Below are 18,996 nucleotides of genomic sequence, written 5' to 3'. Positions count from 1 at the left end.
TAAATACATGGCATTACAACATTATACCTTTAGTCATCATTTTCCTATTTTGTACATTATTTTTGTCCATTGTTTTTAGTGTACCTTATTCTAGGTTGATAGTTATTTTTTCTCAGCATATGAATATGATGTTATTCAATGTCTTCTTACTGCCTTGTTTCTATTCAGAAGTCTGTTGTCACTTCATCTGTCTTTTGTATGTAAACTAATTTCTTCTCCTGAGTTGTTTGTTAGAACTTTGTCTTTAATTTTCTGCAGTTTGACTATGGTGGGCTGGAGTTCAGATTTATTATTTATCTTGCTGGGGACTTAACGATTCTTAAATCAGAGGATTCATGACTTTTATCAGCATTTGAAAGTTATCAGATAATATTTATTCAAAAGTGCCTGTCCTCTATTCTCTCTGTCCTCTAGTTCTGGAGGTTTTTTTTTTAGAAAATTGTGTTTCTGTCACATTACATTGATGTTTCATAATCTCTTCTTCATATTTTATGTCTCTATATTTCTGTCTGGTGAATTCAAGATTATTTCCTCAGATCTAATCAGTTTCATTGTTCTCTTAGGTTTTAAATATTAACTATTATATATGTATGCATGTATTAATATTTAGAAAAGTGCATACAACATAGACCTATAGTTTATTAAGAAAATATATATAATAGCAAGATACAGTCCCCATCTGGGTCAAACATATATCAACATAATCAGCACTCTAGAAGCTCTGACATCTCTTTTCTACCTAAAGGTAGGAACACTGTCTAGACGCTTTATGATTTTTGTTTTACTGTTTTTCATTATAGTTGTGTGTGTGTGTGTGTGTGTGTGTATCCATAAGCAAATATAATTTGTTCGTCATTTTTAATTTATATAAATAGAATCTAAATATACATTCTGTTTAGTGTTTTTTCACTCAACATTGTATCTAAGAAATATCTATATTACTACTGCATCTGTATTTCATTCATTTTTTCCTACAATGTATTTCATACTATGACTGTAATACAGTTTTTTACACATTCTACTGAAGATAAATGTGTATGTAATTTCCAGCATTGGACTATTCCAAATTCATACTTACTTCCATATATATTTCTTCTTGGAGTTCTTTTTCTTTTTTCTTTTTTAAATATTATATTTATTTATTTATTTGTCAGAGAGAGAGAGAGCACAGGCAGGGAGAGAGAGAAGCAGGCTTCCCACTGAGCAACGAGCCTGATGTGGGACTCAATCCCAGGACCCTGGGATCATGACATTAGCCAAAGACAGACACTTAACCACTAAGCCACCTATGTGTCCCTCCTCTTGAAGTTCTAATGTATTTCTTGTTTTTGGTCACTGTCTCTTAGATCTCAGATGTTTTTTGAATTACAACCAGTTCATTTTTTCATAGAATGTTTTGCATTGTTTCTTTGTGTTTCTACTTTGTGTCTGTTATCATTTCAAGCAGATATTTAAGCTATATGGGAGGTCTGAATTTCTTGGAATTTATGCCTTTTGTTTGCTTTCTTTCCTGTTTTGTGGTATTGGACCATTGACTCATCTTTAGCCATGCTGTATCTCTGGTAATCATGTGGGTCCAGTGTGTCTCTTGAAGATTTGTTTCTTTTGCTTCTGCAAGGCTTCTGGGTTATCGTTTGGTTTCAAATCCTTGTACCATACTGTTTTGTAAATTTGAGCCTCAAATTCCTGAAGGCAGCTTCGGAGTAACAAATTTTCAGGAAAGACTCTACTTTTCCTCATACTCAGGGTCTAAGCTACAGAAGGTAGGTTTTTTTGTTTTTGTTTTTATGTGTTTGACAGTGGTGAAGTCTTGTCTATCTGTCTTTTTTTCCTTCTCTTTTCCCTCCTTCCTTCCCCTTTTTCCTTTCCTCCTTCTCCCCACATCTCCCCATTTCCTTCTCTCTCTTCTTTAAATGTTTCATACTACTGAAGATGTAGGCCTTGGAAAATCTGACTTTATGTGACCAACTTAACTTCAAATCTCTGCCTATTGAAGCCCCAAGGACTTGTCTTTTCCCCAAGAGGGCTTTAACACTAATATCCTTGGCTACCCTGAGTGGGCAGCCTCTTTGGGGCCTACAGCATGGCCTAGAACATTAGTGCTCAGGTACATTTATTTCCCTCTGGTTTTTATTTTTTTATTTATTTTATTTTTTAAAGATTTTTTTAAATTATTTATTTATGTGAGAGAGTGAGCACAAGCAGGGGGAAGTGGGAGAGGGAGAAGCAGTCTCCCCGCTGAGCAGAGAACTGATTTGGGACTCAATCCCAGGATTCTAAGATCATGACTCGAGCCGAAGGCAGATGCTTAACCAACTGAGCCACACAGGCGACCCTCCCTCTGGTTTTTAGATTTCTCTGTTTTGGGCTTCCTATTTATTTATTTAACTAGATCAACTCTTCATTTATAAGAAAGTTTGACTTATTTTTGGCATCTTCTTTATTTTATAGAAGAAGGTTTTCATTTATCTAGTGTGCTACTTTATGACATTCTTTATCAGATGCCATCATGTTTTAGTTTTTCTAGTTGCCGTCTGTGTTGTCTTTGGTTGCCAGTGTCAGAAACTCAAATGTATTTAAGCGAACGAGGGATTTATTAACTCTTATAAAAGAATTATAGGGCTTTTTTGGCTTCAGGTATGGATAGTCTAGAGCTTAAGCACGGTCAACAGGGCCCTTTCTTCCTGCCTTAACCTTACATTTTTCAGTGTTGGATTTGATTCTCAGACTTCATTTTCCATTTAGCTGATGAAAGTGATTTCTGGGATTTGGTATCCTTACAGCTTATGCCCTCCTTGTGTTACATCGGATATATATAGGAAATAACTTTTTGCCTATTTGGGGCATGTTGCTCTTTCTGAACAGGTTACTGTGGCCGGTGGGCTTATATATTCCAATTAGCTAGATTTGGTCATCTACCCAACTCTGAGATGTAAGGGCAGGTATACTGTGTTAAGCAGCCCTACAAGGTTCACATGGGTAGAGGGTGGTTTGGTTCCTCAAAGGAAAAACCAGACAGAGTTCCCAATGAATAGAAAAAAGTGCTAGGAGGGCAGATATCTTGTATGTGCAGTATGTGTTTTTTAGCAGCTCATCAGACCTCAGGTTAGAAATTTCAATGAAGATGTGAGACTGCTATAATTTCAAGACTATCACTATCTGGGATTGATCATTCTTTTCAACCCTGAATAGATTAATTAGCAGTAACCTACCAAACAAGATCCCTTTCCCTCCTTTATCAAGTCCTAACAATTTCGCTTTCTGAAATCTCTGCATCTCTGGAATCTGCTCATTTTTTATCTGCCATTGATAGTATAGTGCAAGCTATAATCCTCTTTCTTCTGATCTATCGAAATTACATCCTTACTGATAGGTCAGTATCTACTCCGGTTCCCCTTCAGTCTGTTCTCCACACTGTGGTAACGGGATCTGTCCAGAATGCAAATCTAATAATGTGTTTCCTGTCCTCCAACAACACCTCAAGTCTTTAAAACCGTTCATTAGGCAGAAATTATTAACTAGATTTACATCTGGCCCATCATCACTTCTCCAACTATTCTTGCTCAATAATTCCCTTTTATATAAGTTAAATTATATATTCTCTTATTACTATCTACCTCTCCCTTTTACATTTATTATAATTACAGTTTTGCACTTGTGTATGAGTATTTGATGAATGTCTGATTTCTCCATTAGACTATAAAAGCAGATACCATGTCTGTTTTCCATTATCTTTTAATTTCATTAGCTAGAACGTGGCTTGGCTTACAGTAGAAAATAAATATTTATTTCATTAATTAACTGATTGATTACCATAAAGAGACCTCCATGGTAACGAAGACAATTTATTCATTCGACATCCATCTCCAAGAGCTTTGTAGTCAATTGATTTTGGATTTAGGCCCTCCAATATAATCTGACTTAGAAGTTTATGGAGAGTATTATATAGTTATCATAACAAGTGTGGGATGTTTTGAGTATCTGTCAACACATAGTTATGTTCATGTGAAATAATGTGAAAGGCTAGAAAGTAGTAGGGCTATAAGGATTGAAATCAGCAGGGAGTAGCCCATTGCACTGGTTAGATATCTCTTTTCCCATTAGCACCCAAATAAGTTATTTATCTAGTTGAAAACCCCAATTTTTCTTTTGTGCTTTTCTGCTTATATCTGTTGGGCTTGTTGATGTCTTTGCTGCTGGGGCCACTTGCTTTTAGGCAAGAAGCAGGAAGTTTCTACCAACTTATACCTCAGGAAGCCAAGACCCTTGCCCAGAGTCAGCACTGCAGTAAGTGGACGGGGATTGGGGCAGGGTGGTTTCTCCCCAGGCTTTGGTACCATCCTGGTAAAAATAGTTTGCCATAGGTGAGAAGAAAGGCTTTTCTTACCCTTTCTTCTTTAACAGGACTGGACCCCTTTTTCTATATACACTCTCTTTAGTTTTTTCTTGCCTTAGATATATAGATAATCTATTCCTCCTGCAGTTCCCTTGGGACTACTGCATGGGTGACAGTGGAATGACTTTACATGCATCAAGGTGAAAAGGTAAAAATTACTTGATATAAATAAGTTTAGTTTCTTTGGAAAGAGCTCTGGGTTCATAGTTTACGTCTAATATCAACTAAGACTTAGGTAATAATTTCTTCAAATGGTTGATAGCAGGCTGACATTAAAATTTTTGGAGAACAGTTAAAGTTGTGCATGAGTGGGCACAACCGTAAAGGGGGATTGGTATATTTTGGTAAATTTGTGATTTTTTTATATCTATCATGTGAAAAAGAGAAAAGTTAGGAGATGAAGTTAGGAGAAAGGGGGGAAATGTTAGGGATAATCATAAGAGGACAGTGTCTGGTAAGCTTACTGAAAATAAATGTGAAGAATTGATCTTATTCTCCATCTGTTAGGTGCTGATATTTAATCATATTGAGGACTAGTTCCACATTCCTTTCACTCTCCTTTAAACATCCTACTAACACTTGACACAGTGCCTTGCAAATTCTGGCCTCATGATAAATAACTATTGGTTAGTTGAAGGAATGAATGGAAGGAGAATGAAGGGATGAATGACAAGATTCTTGACTTTCACAGTACAAATAAATATATGCATCAACTTACCAAGATTTGAAAACTGTGACTTCTTAATAACTTAGATAATATAGATGAAAGGATTGATTTGATCTAAAAATTTGAACAGTGGAATTGTCAGAAGTTTGATTACTATATCTAAAATACAAGGGGCACTTGGCTGGCACAGTTTGGTAAATCATGTGACTCTTGATCTCTGGGTTGTGAGTTCGAGCCCCATGTTAACTGTGAAGCCTATTTAAAGAAAAAATAAAGAAGAAATTTTTAGAAATGCAAATAGCAAATAATAAAATAAAGTTAGATAACTTGAAATGGTGCTTTTTAGGAGATAATCGTTCCTGCATTAAGGAATACATTGATTGCCAGGTTCAGAAAATGATTTTTTAAAGATTTATTCTCATTCTCACTTGATTTTTTTTTTTTTTTAGAATTTTGCCACATAGAAATTGTTTTGAACTTTCCAGTTAAGATGAATCAATTTTCATTTCTGAATTACAGATTTTAGTTTAATAAAATGGAATTTAATAAAATTAAAATTGAATAATAAAATTTTATTATTTATTATATATGGGGGTTAATGCTATGTATCTAGAAAATATTTCTCCCTACATTTGGATTTGTGTGTTTAATATGTGTTGGTTTCCATGTTTAAATATTTGAATGTGATGTATGACAAAGTGTGGGCTATGGTATCAGACTGAGTTTCAGTCCCCAGTTTGCACTTCTTAGTGAACAAATTACTCAATTTCTCGAACCTTAGTATCTTGTGTAACATGAAGATGATACCTACCAGAAGAGGTTCTTGGAAGGATGTAATAAATGAAGATATGTAAAGTGCTTAGCACAGTGTCTGGGATATAGTAGATATTCAGTAACTGGGAACAACGACTTACTCTACTCCACCTTATGTTTTTTTTTTTCTGCAGCTTTCCCCACAAATAAACCAGATAAAGATGCAAGACATGTAATAAAAGTGGTTAGTATTACTCTTAAATTTATATTTCATATATATTTTACTTTTTTGTTTTCTGCTTTATTCCTGGTATCTTTGTAAAAACAGTTTTTAATTTAGCTTTTATGATCTTATCAACAAATGTAGTGTTATGGTATATTTTCACATTATTAAAATGTAAAGACTGGAGAACTTTGTTTTTCTGTGTTGGCATTTATCATTTTTCTATCCTATCTAGCTATCTCTCCTTTCCTTTCTCCCTTTCTTTCCTCTTTATTCTAAATGGTAAGGTCCTTAAAGGCAAGGATGAGGTTTTACTTTTGTTTGTATCCCCTATGCCTAGTACAATGGATGAAATATAGTAGATGCTTAGTAAAGGTGTCTTGTGTGAATGAACCCCAGGCTAGTTTGTAGTATATCTACCCTGATGTCCATGTTGGTAGACACTGACTATCTGTGTATATGTGTATATATAATTTTCATTGCTTTTAGTAAGTTTTTTCCATAAAAAGACTACTTTCATGGCTAAGATTGTGTAGATAGCATTACAGTATATTAAATTTAAGCATGAGATTCTCTAAGTTTATTTAGTGCTTTTCTGAGATTTTTTTAGTGGAAATTTGATGCCTCTGTTTTTAATAAATAATTCAAGCACTATTTATATACTATACATGTATACTCATATTTTCATTGTTGAAATACCAAATCTATCCTTAAGATTGTTTTTACCTAATAAAATTAATTATTCTTTTCTTTTATAGGAATATCAAGAAAATGGCCCATTATTTTCAGAACTTAAATTTTACCAAAGAGCTGCAAAAAAAGACCATAGTAAGTAAATTTAGCAAAGCAAGCTACTTTCATATGCATATATATATACATATATATATGCGCTAAAGTGAATGTTAATATTTTTCTTTTTTTCTGGCCTTCTGGAAAATTATTTTCAATTAGAAGTTTTATTATAATTTATATAATTAACTTATATAAAAGTAGGATAGAGGCTTTGTAAATGTTGGTATTATATACACAGTGAGTTATATATTTGAAATCAATATTATTTCTTTTTTTTAAGATTTTATTCATTTATTTGACCGACAGACATCACAGGTAGGCAGAGAGGCAGGCAGAGAGAGGGGGGAAGCAGGCTCCCCATTGAGCAGAGAGCCCAATGCGGGGCTTGATTCCAGGACCCTGGGATCATGACCCGACCCGAAGGCAGAGGCTTTAACCCCCTGAGCCACCCAGGTGCCCAGAAATCAATATTATTTCCACTACTTTATATGCAATGTCAAGTTGTTGGTCTAAGCTACCAAGAGTTCTCTAAGTATAAAGATAGTAGAATGAAATAATTTGTAGGAAACCATTTGGAGTCAAAGATTGTAAGGAAAAGATATTAAAATGGACGGTAGATATATAAACAAAAGGAATGTCCATAGAATGGATTAGTGTAAGATACATGGAAATGTTTAAACATTAAAATGATTTAGACCATGAGTTAAAAGTGTTAGAAACTTGATTGTTGGGAAAATAACTGGAGCTGGAAATCACATGTAAAAACCACCAGTTAGAGGAATTGAATGTAAAATGAATGTGAGCAAGCTGAAGAATAGCAGTAGCATTTTATAAATAGAGCTCTCAGGAAGTTAATATAAATAAAAATGATAATAGTCAAGGTCCTCTGCATTGTTTTAGAAAAAGAATGATAAGACTAGCCTCAGTAATTAACTTTGTTTTCCTTAATAAAACCTTCTAAATGTTATGACAGTACTCTTTACTAACTGTTTAAACTATGTCAGGGTGACAAATAGAATCCATTAAACTTGATTGTTTATTGTAGAGCTGTCATACTTATTAAATATATATGGTAGAAAAGTGGGAAATAAGCTACCTGACGGTGTCAGTGGATTTGATTTTTTTTTTGAACTAAATTTAATCAAAGCAGTTTCTGTATAACAATTTCATAGTGAGATGATTTTTTCTGCCCAATTTCTATTTTTTCAACTACCATGGCTTTAAATTTTTAAGTAATGGAAAAGAAAAAGCTATCTCTCTACTGATTCTTTGGTACTTAACATATGTTCTATTTCATTTTATTTTAATTTTTTGAACATATGTTATATTTTAAAATTTAACATATAAGGGAACGAATTTTTTTCATAAATAGAAACACTTGTGTATATGATGCTAATGCATTTTATGACCATGACTACTTTTGTTTTGGTTATTATAGTTGCTTTAATTAAAAATTTCGGTATATGTTTTTATGTTAATTATAGTGATAAATAGAATTTGAAGCCACTAGATAGATGTATTTGATTCCTTAAAACATTTACTAGAAAGGTCTAATTTCTGTTTAGGTTAGCTAACTAAGTTTTAGGATCTATGAAAAAGTAAGAAATAACATTTCTAAAAATATATATCTTTTTTCCTATTAAATATTTCTTTATAGTCGAAAACTGGATAGAACTCAAACAACTTGATTATTTAGGAATTCCTCTGTTTTATGGATCCGGTATTACTGAATTCAAGGGAAGAAGGTAAAATGGAATTATTTTTACTGAGTTTCATTCAATGACTATGTCTTATGTGCTCTGATACCTTTGCTATGTAACAGATTACCCAAATCATAGTAGCTTGTAAGAGACTACTATCATCTTAGTTTCCATGGGTAGCCAACATGGAAGTTACCCATGGAAATTATGGTTTCCCCAGATGGTTCTAGCTCAGGACTTCTGAGGATGCAGTCAGCTGTCTTTTGGGTTGCAATTATCTCAGGACCTGACTGGGGACGGATCTGTTTTCAAGGTCACTCGTGTGGCTGTTGGCAGGTCTAAAGAGATCTGCTTCTGAATACACTCACGTGATTGTTTGAGGGCCTCACTTCCCCAGGCCTCCCAATAGGTCTCTCAGTAGGCTGCCTCAGTGTCATAAAGACATGGTAGCTGGCTTTTCCTAGAGCAAATAATTGAAAGAGAGTGGGAGACAAACACACACACACACACACATAGGAGCATGCATCCAAGAATAAAGCCACAGCCTTTTTTAAATTGAATCTTCAGAATTTAAATAAAAATTTGGAAAAAAAAAAGTTAACATTCAGTGCAGTTTGGTTTCAGGAGTAGAGTTCAGTGATTCATGACTTACATAGAACACCCAGTGCTCATCAAAGGCGCCCTCCTTAATCTCCATCACCTGTTTAGCCCATCCCTTGCCCACCTCCCTCCATCAATCCTGTTTGTCCTCGTTGTTAAGAGTCTCTTATGGTTTGCTTCCCTCTCCCCACCCCCTTCCCCTGTGTTCATCTCTTTTGTTTCTTAAACTCCACATGAGTGAAATCAGGTGGTATTTGTCTTTCTCTGACTTATTTTGAATCTTGCAGTGATGTCACATATTTCCACTATAGTCTCTTTGCTAGAGGCGAGTCGCTAAGTCTACTCCACACACTAGAGGAGATTTAATTAAGCTTTGTCTCTTGAGAAAAGGCACAACAAAGAATTTGTAGAATATATTTTTTAATTGCCACATATGGCTAGTCCTCATATATAAATAATTGACTAGTGATTTTTAAAAAAGAAAAAAAAAATCAGTTTGTTAGTTACCCCCTTTCAATAGCCTTTTAAGAGAGGTGATGTCTTTTTCCCTAGATGAGGAGATAGGCTCAATGGTCAGTGCTTTGTTCAAATGGTCTTTAAATGCTGTCAATAAAAACAAAATGAAGGATCAATAATCTTGGAACAAAGTAAAGGGCTGTTAATAGAGGCCTGAGTGGCTGAGTGGATCAAGGTATGTCCATATCATGTAATATTATGCAGCCCATTAAAGAAACCAGTTAAAGCTATACCCGTTGGTTTGGGAGGATTTCAGTGAAATACTAATGAAAAAAGTATGATGCAGTAAAGTGCATGTAATATCACATTTTTGTAAAACAAGGACAAAAATTCCTTTATGTCTGTGTTCATGTTTTTATACATAGATAAATGCAGACTGATGTGGGCATGTAAGTGAAAGGAAGAAAAGGGACAGAGGTGCCAAACAGAAAAGAAGTACATTTTTTTAAAGGTTTATTTATTTATGAGAGAGAGAGTGTGTGTGTGTGTGAGTGTGGGAAGGAGAGGCAAAGAGAGAGGGAGAGAATCTCAAGCAGACTCCATGCCAAGTGCAGAGCCTCAGTCTCATGACCCTGAGATCACAACCTGAGCCAAACCAAGAGTTAGACTAGACATTCAACCAACTGAGCCACCCAGGTACCCTGAAAAGAAGTACATTTTTAAAAGTCATGTTTATAAGTATGTATAGAAAGTAAAATATGATTCATAAGGTCAAGAAACAAATGTAAATAATATTCTGTGTATGGGCAGATAATTTGTTAAAGGTCTTAGTGAGAGGATGATGAAATCAAAATGAGTCAAACTGAGGACTCTTTAATTTAGAAAGAACATTCTCTTTTCACGATCTACGAGTGAGCGTGTTTCAACATAGCGTTCTCTTCTACTAGAAACTAACTGCAGAGTAGATACTGACTTGTATCTTTCTTAAAAGAACAGCAAGATTATTAATGTACATTCATTCTTTAATGGTTCGGATTGCAGTGTTCTTCATTGTTAGGTTGGGGGTGTTTTTCCTTGTTTCAGATTCATAAATAGGCAGTTTCAAGCACTGCTATCTTAAGATCTCTTTTTGACGTCTCCTTCTTATAGTTACAGATTTATGGTAATGGAAAGACTAGGAATAGATTTACAGAAGATCTCAGACCAGAATGGTACTTTTAAAAAGTCAACTGTCCTGCAGCTAGGTGTCCGAATGGTAAGAATGAATGACTTATTTCACATGCCTCATTTTCAGATTATTTACTTGTTACAATATACAAATCGTTGCCCTTTGTGGAATTATCAGAGAATGAAGGATTATTGCCCTAGAAATGTCAGTTATTTAGAGTAGAGGCTATTTTGGTGAAATTGATAACAGTGGGCTCTGTAAGTGACAGAATGTGCTGTGTTTGGCACTACAAACTCAATTAGGCATTGGTTCTACAGTCTGATTTTTTTTTCCCCTCACAGCTTTGTTTAACATATCAGAACAAGCTTGCATTGCTATAAGAATAACCTCTCTTTTGTCGGCTATATTTATAACAATGCAAACTATGGCAAAATATATTATTTTCCATACTAAACATGTGATGGTATGGGGGTGCTATAAAGTTTTTATTAGGAGTTTGGGATGGTGGCAGTAATTAGTATGGCAATGAATAATACATACTTTGCCAAATAAGAAGCAATGAAATCTTAATGGCACCCATGCACACATTTTGTTTATACCATATATTTGTCTTATCTTGTTTGTGTTTGGTTTGCCCAAGCTCCATTTTCTTTTTTCCATTTTAAATAGAATGAAACTGCTCGCTCCAGGTCGGGATGTGGCAAATAGAACTCGTTAATTTTCCCGTTCATCCATTCATCCATTTAGGCAGCCAGCACATGTTTATTGAGCACTAGGCGTAGGTAACATGCAAGGCTCCAGGGCTTCAAAGATGAAGCTAAGGCATTTTCTCTTACTGTCCAGAGGGAGAATGCCTTTCTGTGTGTTCATGGACATGCTGTTTTGTTCTGGGGTCTCCAAAACTCAATTTATAACCATTGCTTGGGTGAGGAACTGCTGAGGGAGCTTCAGGGTTATTTTACTTTGCATCTCCGATTTTGCTGCGTTTCTCCTCTTTGCATAGTGTGATTTGGCTACCAGGCTGTGAGGGCGTAGGCATAGGCATTCTTGAATCTTGGTTTCCTTCTCTCAGAAGTTTAATTAAAACACTTGATATTTGCAGATCATGGTATTCAGCTTTTTTTGAGGATAAGTGACCAGTACATGTGATAAGTGGATAAATACCTAAGTATGGAATATGTCAGTTTGTTATTGTTAATATGAAAAAGTGTTACTCTATATTCAGAATGTTCGAAGTTGATCATGAGTTTGAAATAGTTACCGATATATATGTATTTCTTTTCGTAGTTGGATGTCCTGGAATATATACATGAAAATGAATATGTTCACGGTGATATAAAAGCAGCAAATCTACTGTTAGGTTACAGAAATCCAGATCGGGTGAGTGCAGTATTAAGCTTCTGTTTCCAGGAGGAATCCTCACAGTATTATACAGAGACATTCAAAAATCAAACTCCTAACCCAGAAGAGTTTACAAATGAGGATTAACATGTTGTGATTTATCTTACCTTGTTCATCTCATTTAATGCACTACACTAAGAAGTAATTCATATGGGGAAACTGAGACTCAGAGGGCTTTAAATAATTTGTTAATGGACATATAGTTAAGTAGCTGAAATTTGAACTTCTGAGCGACTGTAAATAAAGAACCATCAAATCCAGTGGGAGATGGGGTGGATTTGTGCAGAGAAAACAAATTAAAAGTCACAGTAGCTCCTCTTTCACTGTATAAACACATAGCTTTGAAGCAGAGCAGCATTTCCAGTGGAACTTTCTCTGAGGATGGAAGTATTCGGTACATTACTGTGCAGTATGGTAGCCATCAGCCACGTGTGGCTGTTGAGCCATTGAGACGTTGGTTGTGCACCACCAAATGCTGAAAAAGATGTGGAGCAACAGGATCTCTCATTCATTGCTGCTGGAAATGCAAAAGGGTATGGCCACTGTGAAGACAGTTTGGCGGTTTCTTTAAAAACTGAACATATTCATAACATATGATCTGCAATTACACTGCCTGGTATTTACCCAAAGGAGTTGAAAACTTACATCCACACAAAAATCTACACACAGATGTTTATAGCAGCTTTATTCATAGATGCCAAAACTTGAATCAATGCAGATGTCCTTTAATAGGTGAATGGAGAAAAAACTATGCTACATCCAAACAATGCGATATTACTCAGTGTTAAAAAGAAATGAGCAGTCAGGACATGAAAAGACATGAAGGAAACTTAAATGCATATTACTAAGTGAAAATCTGTATAATTCCAACTCTACAACATTTTGGAAAAGGCAAAACTGTGGAGATGCAAGCAAGATCAGTCAGTGATTGCCACTGGTTAGAGGGGAGGGAGAGATGAGTAGGCAGAGCACAGAGGATTTTTAAGGAAGTGAGAGTGTTCTGTGTCATACTGCCCTGGTAGGTACATACATGTTTTACACTTGCCAAAGTCCGTAGAATGTTCAACACCAAAAGCGAACTGTAATGTAAACCAAATAGACTTTCGGTTATAAGGATGTGTTGCTGTGTCATGAATATAGGTTCATCCATTGCAACAGGCATAATACTCTGGTGTGGGATGTCGATAGTGGGGGAGACTGTTGGAGGGGTGGGGGCAGCAGGTGTATGAGAACTCACTGTACTTTTCCGCTCAGTTTTACCTAAATTGCTCTAAATTTACCAAAATTGAATCTAACACTGCTCTAAAAGAATCTTTAAAAATGTGACTAGTGTGGCTGAGAAACCGAATTTTAAATTTAATTTAATTTTGGTTATTAATTAATTATTTTATTTTACCTTGCTTCCCTCCCACCAGCTTTATTGAGGTATGATTGACAAATAAAAATTGCTTATATTTAGGCTGTACAACATGTACAAAGTGATGATTTAACATAGAGTACGTTGTGACGTGATGACCATCATCAATTTAATTAACACATTCATCACTTCATATAGTTACTTTCTTTTGTTTTGTGGTGATAACACTTAAGGGTCTATTCTTAGCGAATTTGAGGTACACAGCATTATTAACTCTAGTCACCATGCTGTACATTCAACCCCTAGAACTTATTCATCTTCTAACTAAAAGTTTGTACCCTTTGGCCAACATCTCCGCATTTCTCCACCCCCCTCCACCTTCCCCAGCCCCTGGCAACCACTTCTCTACTCTCTGGTGCTATAAGTTTCACTTCTTTACATGCCACATGTAAGTGAGATAATACAGTATTTGTCTTTCTGTGTCTGGTTTAATGTCTTCCACGCTCATCCATGCTGTCATAAATGGCATATTTCTTCTTATGGCCAAATAATCATTGCACGTATCTACCACATTTTCTTTATTCGTTCATCCACCAGTGACCACGAAGTTTATTTACATATTTGGGCTGTTGTGAAAAATGCCCTGGTAATGTGGGAGTGCACATATCTCTTTAAGATAATGATTTCTTTTCCTTTCAATGTACACCGAGAAGTTGGATTGCTGGATTGTATGATAGTGCTATTTTGAGGAACTTCCATATTGTTTTCCGTTAAGACTATACCAATTTCCATTCCCACCAAGAGTTTACAGGATTCCCTCTTCTTCACACCCTCACCAACACTGATTATCTCTTGTGTTTTTTATAATAGCCATCCCAACAGATTGAATGATATCTCATTGTGGTTTTCGTTTTCATTTCCCTGATGATAATAAGTTTGAGTACTTTTTCTTACACCTTTTGGGCATGTGTATATCTTCTTTGGAATAGTGACTATGCAGGTCCTTTGTGTATTTTTAAATCAAGTTATTTTCTTGCTAGTTCTTATATATTTTGGATATTAACCCCTTATCAGATCTAGAGTTTGCAAATATTCTCTACAGTTTTGTAGCTTGCCTTCTTATTTTGTTGATGGTTTCCTTTGCTGGAAAGAATCTTTTAAGTTAGATGTAATTCTAATTTTTGGTTTTGTTGCCTGTGCTTTTGGTGTCAGTTGAAAATAATCATTGCCACAACCCATGTTTATGGAAGAATTAATGGTATTAAAATAGCCATACTATGCAGAGCAGTCCCTATCAAAATTCCAAAGACAAAATTCATAGAAATAGAAAAAACAATCCTCAAATTTATATGGAATCACAAAAGACCCTGAATAGCCAAAGCAATTTTGAGAACAAAGTTGGAGACATCCCACTTCCTGATTTCAAACTATATGACAATACAATAGTAATCAAAACAGTATGTTATTGACATAAAAACAGACACAGACCAGTAGAACAGAATAGAGAGCTCAGAAACAAAGCCATACATTTACTATCAACTAATCTTTGACAAGGGCATCAATAATATACAATGAGAAAAAAAATAGTCTGTTCAATAAATGATGGTGGGAAAACTGGACAGAGACATGCAAAAGAATAAAATGACTCAACCTACACCCTACACAAATATTAAATCTTTAACTCATTGAAGATCTAAATATAAGACCTGAAACCATAATACCATAAGAAAATGCAGGGGAAAAGCTTAATTTCAGTTAATTTAAATTTAAGTAATTCCAAATGGCTAGTGGCCACTCTATCAGACGGGAGAGAGTTAAAAAGTGAAAAAAATTTGAGTCTATGAAAAGTATATAAATCATAGTTGAATATTTAACAACTCTAGATGAGGGAAGAAATTTCTGAGTAATGGTACAAAAGAAAAAATTTTAGAAAATATTGAGAAATTTCAAATTTTAAAATGTCTATATTAAAAAAAATTGAAAAAATGAAAGAAAATGAGAAATTGGAAAGCATGCTTATGAAAAATATTTGGGGATATATATATATATATGTATATATACCTTCTCTCAGATCTTTGCAGATACTTTCTGCATCTGTACCTTTCCTTTTCTCTCATCAGTGTCTTTCAGAAGGCAGATGTTTTTAATTGTGAGGAGGCCCAATTTATGATTTTTTCTTTTATATATATATATATATAAATATAAATATATATATATATATATGTATATATATATATATATATATATAGCAAAAGCAAAAAATTAGTAAGAAAAAACACCAGGTAATTTTCTTAAAATAATGATTGAAAGCAATGAACAGACAGATCACAGAAGAACACAGAACCCATCCACTGTCAGAAGTGGATGAGGAAAGTTTACTATCACTGGAAAGAAGAGAGTTGCAGATAAAATGGTGAAGTACCATTTTAAAAGAACTTACCAGATTGGAAAAGCCAAAAATAATAATCTGATGATATTGAGGCTGAAGAGGGTGCAGGCTCTCGTAGAACACCAGGGGGAATGTAAATTAAATGGGAGTAGGAGAAGAAATTAAGTTAATGGAAGGGCAATTTGGCCATGTATATTAAAACCCTTTAAAAGTCTGCAGACTTTTTGAAGGTGAGGTTTATTGAAGTATAATTTACAAACCGTGAAATTCACCCTTTGCACTGTACAGTTTGATGTGTTTTGACACATGTGTGTCTTACAACCACCACTACAGTCAAGATACAGGGTGTTCCTGTCATCCTCAAACTTTCTCTCCTTCCGCCCCTGCATTCAGTCCCCTTCTCTGGCCACTGGCAGTGATCTCTGCCCCAGTAGTTTTTGCATTTTTAGAGAATGTCATGTAAATGGAATTATGGGATATATTCCCCCATGCCTGGCTTCTTTCACTTCCCATAATGTTTGTGAGATTAACCCATGCTGTAGTTCATTAGTAGTTCATTCCTCTTTAAAGATAGAGTATTCCATTGGCACTACTACAGTTTATTCGTTTACCTGTTGAAGATTTATGTTATTTCCAGCTGGGGGAGCAAATATTAGTAAAGTGGCCATATGCATTCACGTAAGGGTTTTTGTGCAGATACATGTTTTAAGAACTGCTGGATACGTAACTAGGAGTGGGTTTCTGGGATCATAAGGAAGTGTAAGTTTAACTTAAAAGAAGCGGCCAAACAGGTTTTCAGAGCGACTGTACTGTTGTTACACATTTCCACCGGTGACGGGTAGTTCTCCACATCTTGCCACCACTTGGTTTCATTAGTTTTTTAAAATTTTACCCGCGATAGTATCTAGTCTTAATTTGCGACAGTTATGTAATGACTAATGATACTGAGCATCTTTCATGTGTTTATTTGCTACTTTTCTTTGATGAATCAAATGTGCCCATTTTTAAATCAGATTGCTTTATTTTAAGAGAGTTTTATGTTTTAAGGACAGGAACCTTCTCTCAGATCTTTGCAGATACTTTCTGCATCTGTACCTTTCCTTTTCTCTCATCAGTGTCTTTTCAGAAGGCAGATGTTTTTAATTATGAGGGGCCCAATTTATGATTTTTTTCTTTCATCCTTTCTGCTACTTCTGTCCAAAGCCAGGATCATAAAATGTTTTCTCGAGAGTTTTCTTCAGCCAGTTTTATAGAACTCTCATGTTTAAATACCTGATCTGTTTCAGGTTTGTATTTGGTGCAAGGTTAGGGTCAAGGCTCTTTTTTGGGGGAAGGGGAAACATACACATGTGCAGTTGCTCCAACACTGTGTTGAAGTGAACATCTTTTTCCCTATGAATTGCTTTGGCTCCTTTGTCAAAATTATTGACCATCTATGAATGAGTCTATTTCTGGATTCTTTATTACAGTATCAAACAGACAATATCACACTTTTATAGTCTTGAAGTTAGATAATAGGAGTCTTCCAACTTTGTTCTTTTTTTTTTTTCAAAATTATTTTGACTATTCTGGCTGCTTTGCAATTCCATATATAATATTTTAAAATAAGTTTGTCAGTTTCTGTCCAAAACCATGCTAGGATTTTGATTGAGATTGTGTTGAACTATAGATTAATTTGAGGGAATTGAAATCTTAACAATATGAGTCTTCTGACTAAATGCCAAGCTAATTCACTGGAAAATGGATGATCTTTGTAGTACTCATTTTTATTTCTTTTGTTTTCACATTTAACTTCAAAATATTTTTTTAAAGATTTTTATTTATTTATTTGACAGAGAGAGCACAAATAGGGGGAGCTACAGGCAGGGGGAGGGGGAGAAGCAGGCTCTCTACCAAGCAGGGGCTGGATCCCAGGACCCTAGGGTCATTACCTGAGCCAAAGACAGATGCTTTTTTTTTTTTTTTTTTTTTAAAGAGATTTTATTTATTTATTTGACAGACAGTGAGAGAGGGAACAGAAGCAGGAGGAGAGGGAGAAGCAGGCTCTCCACTGAGCAGGGAGTCTGACACGGGGCTCCATCCCAGGGCCCCGGGATCATGACCTGAGCTGAAGGCAGATGCGTAATGACTGAGCCACTCAGGTGCCTCCAAAATATTTTTTTAAAGGTTTTATTTATTTATTTGACAAGTAGAGAAGCAGGCAGAGAGAGAGGAGGAAGCAGGCTCCCTGCTGAGCAGAGAGCCCGATTTGGGGCTCGATCCCAGGACCCTGGGATCATGACCTGTGCTGAAGGCAGAGGCTTTAACCCACTGAACCACCCAGCCGCCCTCCAAAATATTTTGTAAATTTCCTGTGTAATTTGTTTTTGACCTTAGGGTTATTTAGAAATATGTTGTTTAATTTCCAAGTATTTGAAAGTTTTCAAATTCCTCTCTGCTATTGATGTTAATTTAATTCTCTTGTGGTCAGAGAACTACTCTCTCTGATTTCTGTACTTCTAAGATTATTGAGAGTTACTTAATGCCTCAGCATAGGAGCTAACTTACTGAATATTTCATGAGCCCTTGAAAAGAATACATTGTCTGTCTTGGGGTGGAGTGTTTAATAAATGTCTGTTAGGTCCAGTTGGTTCCATGTTGAAATTTCCTACGTCCTCCCTGAAGAGAGTATGGAAACCCCTAGTTATGATTATGGATTTATCTTTTTTTCCCATCAGTTTTTGTTTCATATGTATCGGAATTCTATTATTGGTATACATGTTTGGGATTTTTATGTCTTCTTTATGAACTGTCTTTTTTATCATTTTAAAATAAAAGGTTTTTTCCCTAAAATATTTCTTGTTCAGAAATCAACTTTGTCTGAAATTAATATAGCCGCACCTCCTTTCTTTTGATTAGTGTTTGCATTATATATCATCTCCATTCTTTCAATCTATTTTTGTCTATACATTTAAGTTAAATGTCTTGGAGACAGTATGTTCATTTTGAGGCTATTTTTAAGCTTTGCTAAGATAAGTCTATAAGTAGCCTATTCTCTGTGGATATTTTATTCCTACATCTATGCTGTAAAGTTTTGTGACTTCTGTGGAATTCC

General features: G+C 35.1%; 1 protein-coding gene across 4 annotated transcripts in view; it reads left to right on the top strand.

The window, feature by feature from the left end:
- The window catches only part of VRK2 (VRK serine/threonine kinase 2), a 117,429-nt gene that overhangs the window by 38,694 nt on the left and 59,739 nt on the right, over positions 1-18,996 (top strand). For all 4 annotated transcript variants that reach the window (XM_032873877.1, XM_032873878.1, XM_032873879.1 and 1 more), the window contains exons 3-7: positions 6,011-6,060; positions 6,798-6,867; positions 8,489-8,576; positions 10,737-10,842; positions 12,043-12,135. In XM_032873877.1, coding sequence (XP_032729768.1) covers positions 6,011-6,060; positions 6,798-6,867; positions 8,489-8,576; positions 10,737-10,842; positions 12,043-12,135 — 407 coding nt within the window. The remainder of the gene's footprint in view (positions 1-6,010; positions 6,061-6,797; positions 6,868-8,488; positions 8,577-10,736; positions 10,843-12,042; positions 12,136-18,996) is intronic.

Source organism: Lontra canadensis, unplaced genomic scaffold, assembly GCF_010015895.1.
Source record: "Lontra canadensis isolate GAN:19392208 unplaced genomic scaffold, GSC_riverotter_1.0 scaffold50, whole genome shotgun sequence".
Classification (NCBI taxonomy): Eukaryota; Metazoa; Chordata; class Mammalia; order Carnivora; family Mustelidae; genus Lontra; species Lontra canadensis.
Note: the sequence above shows the minus strand (reverse complement) of the source record. Positions and strands in the feature narration are given on the sequence as shown.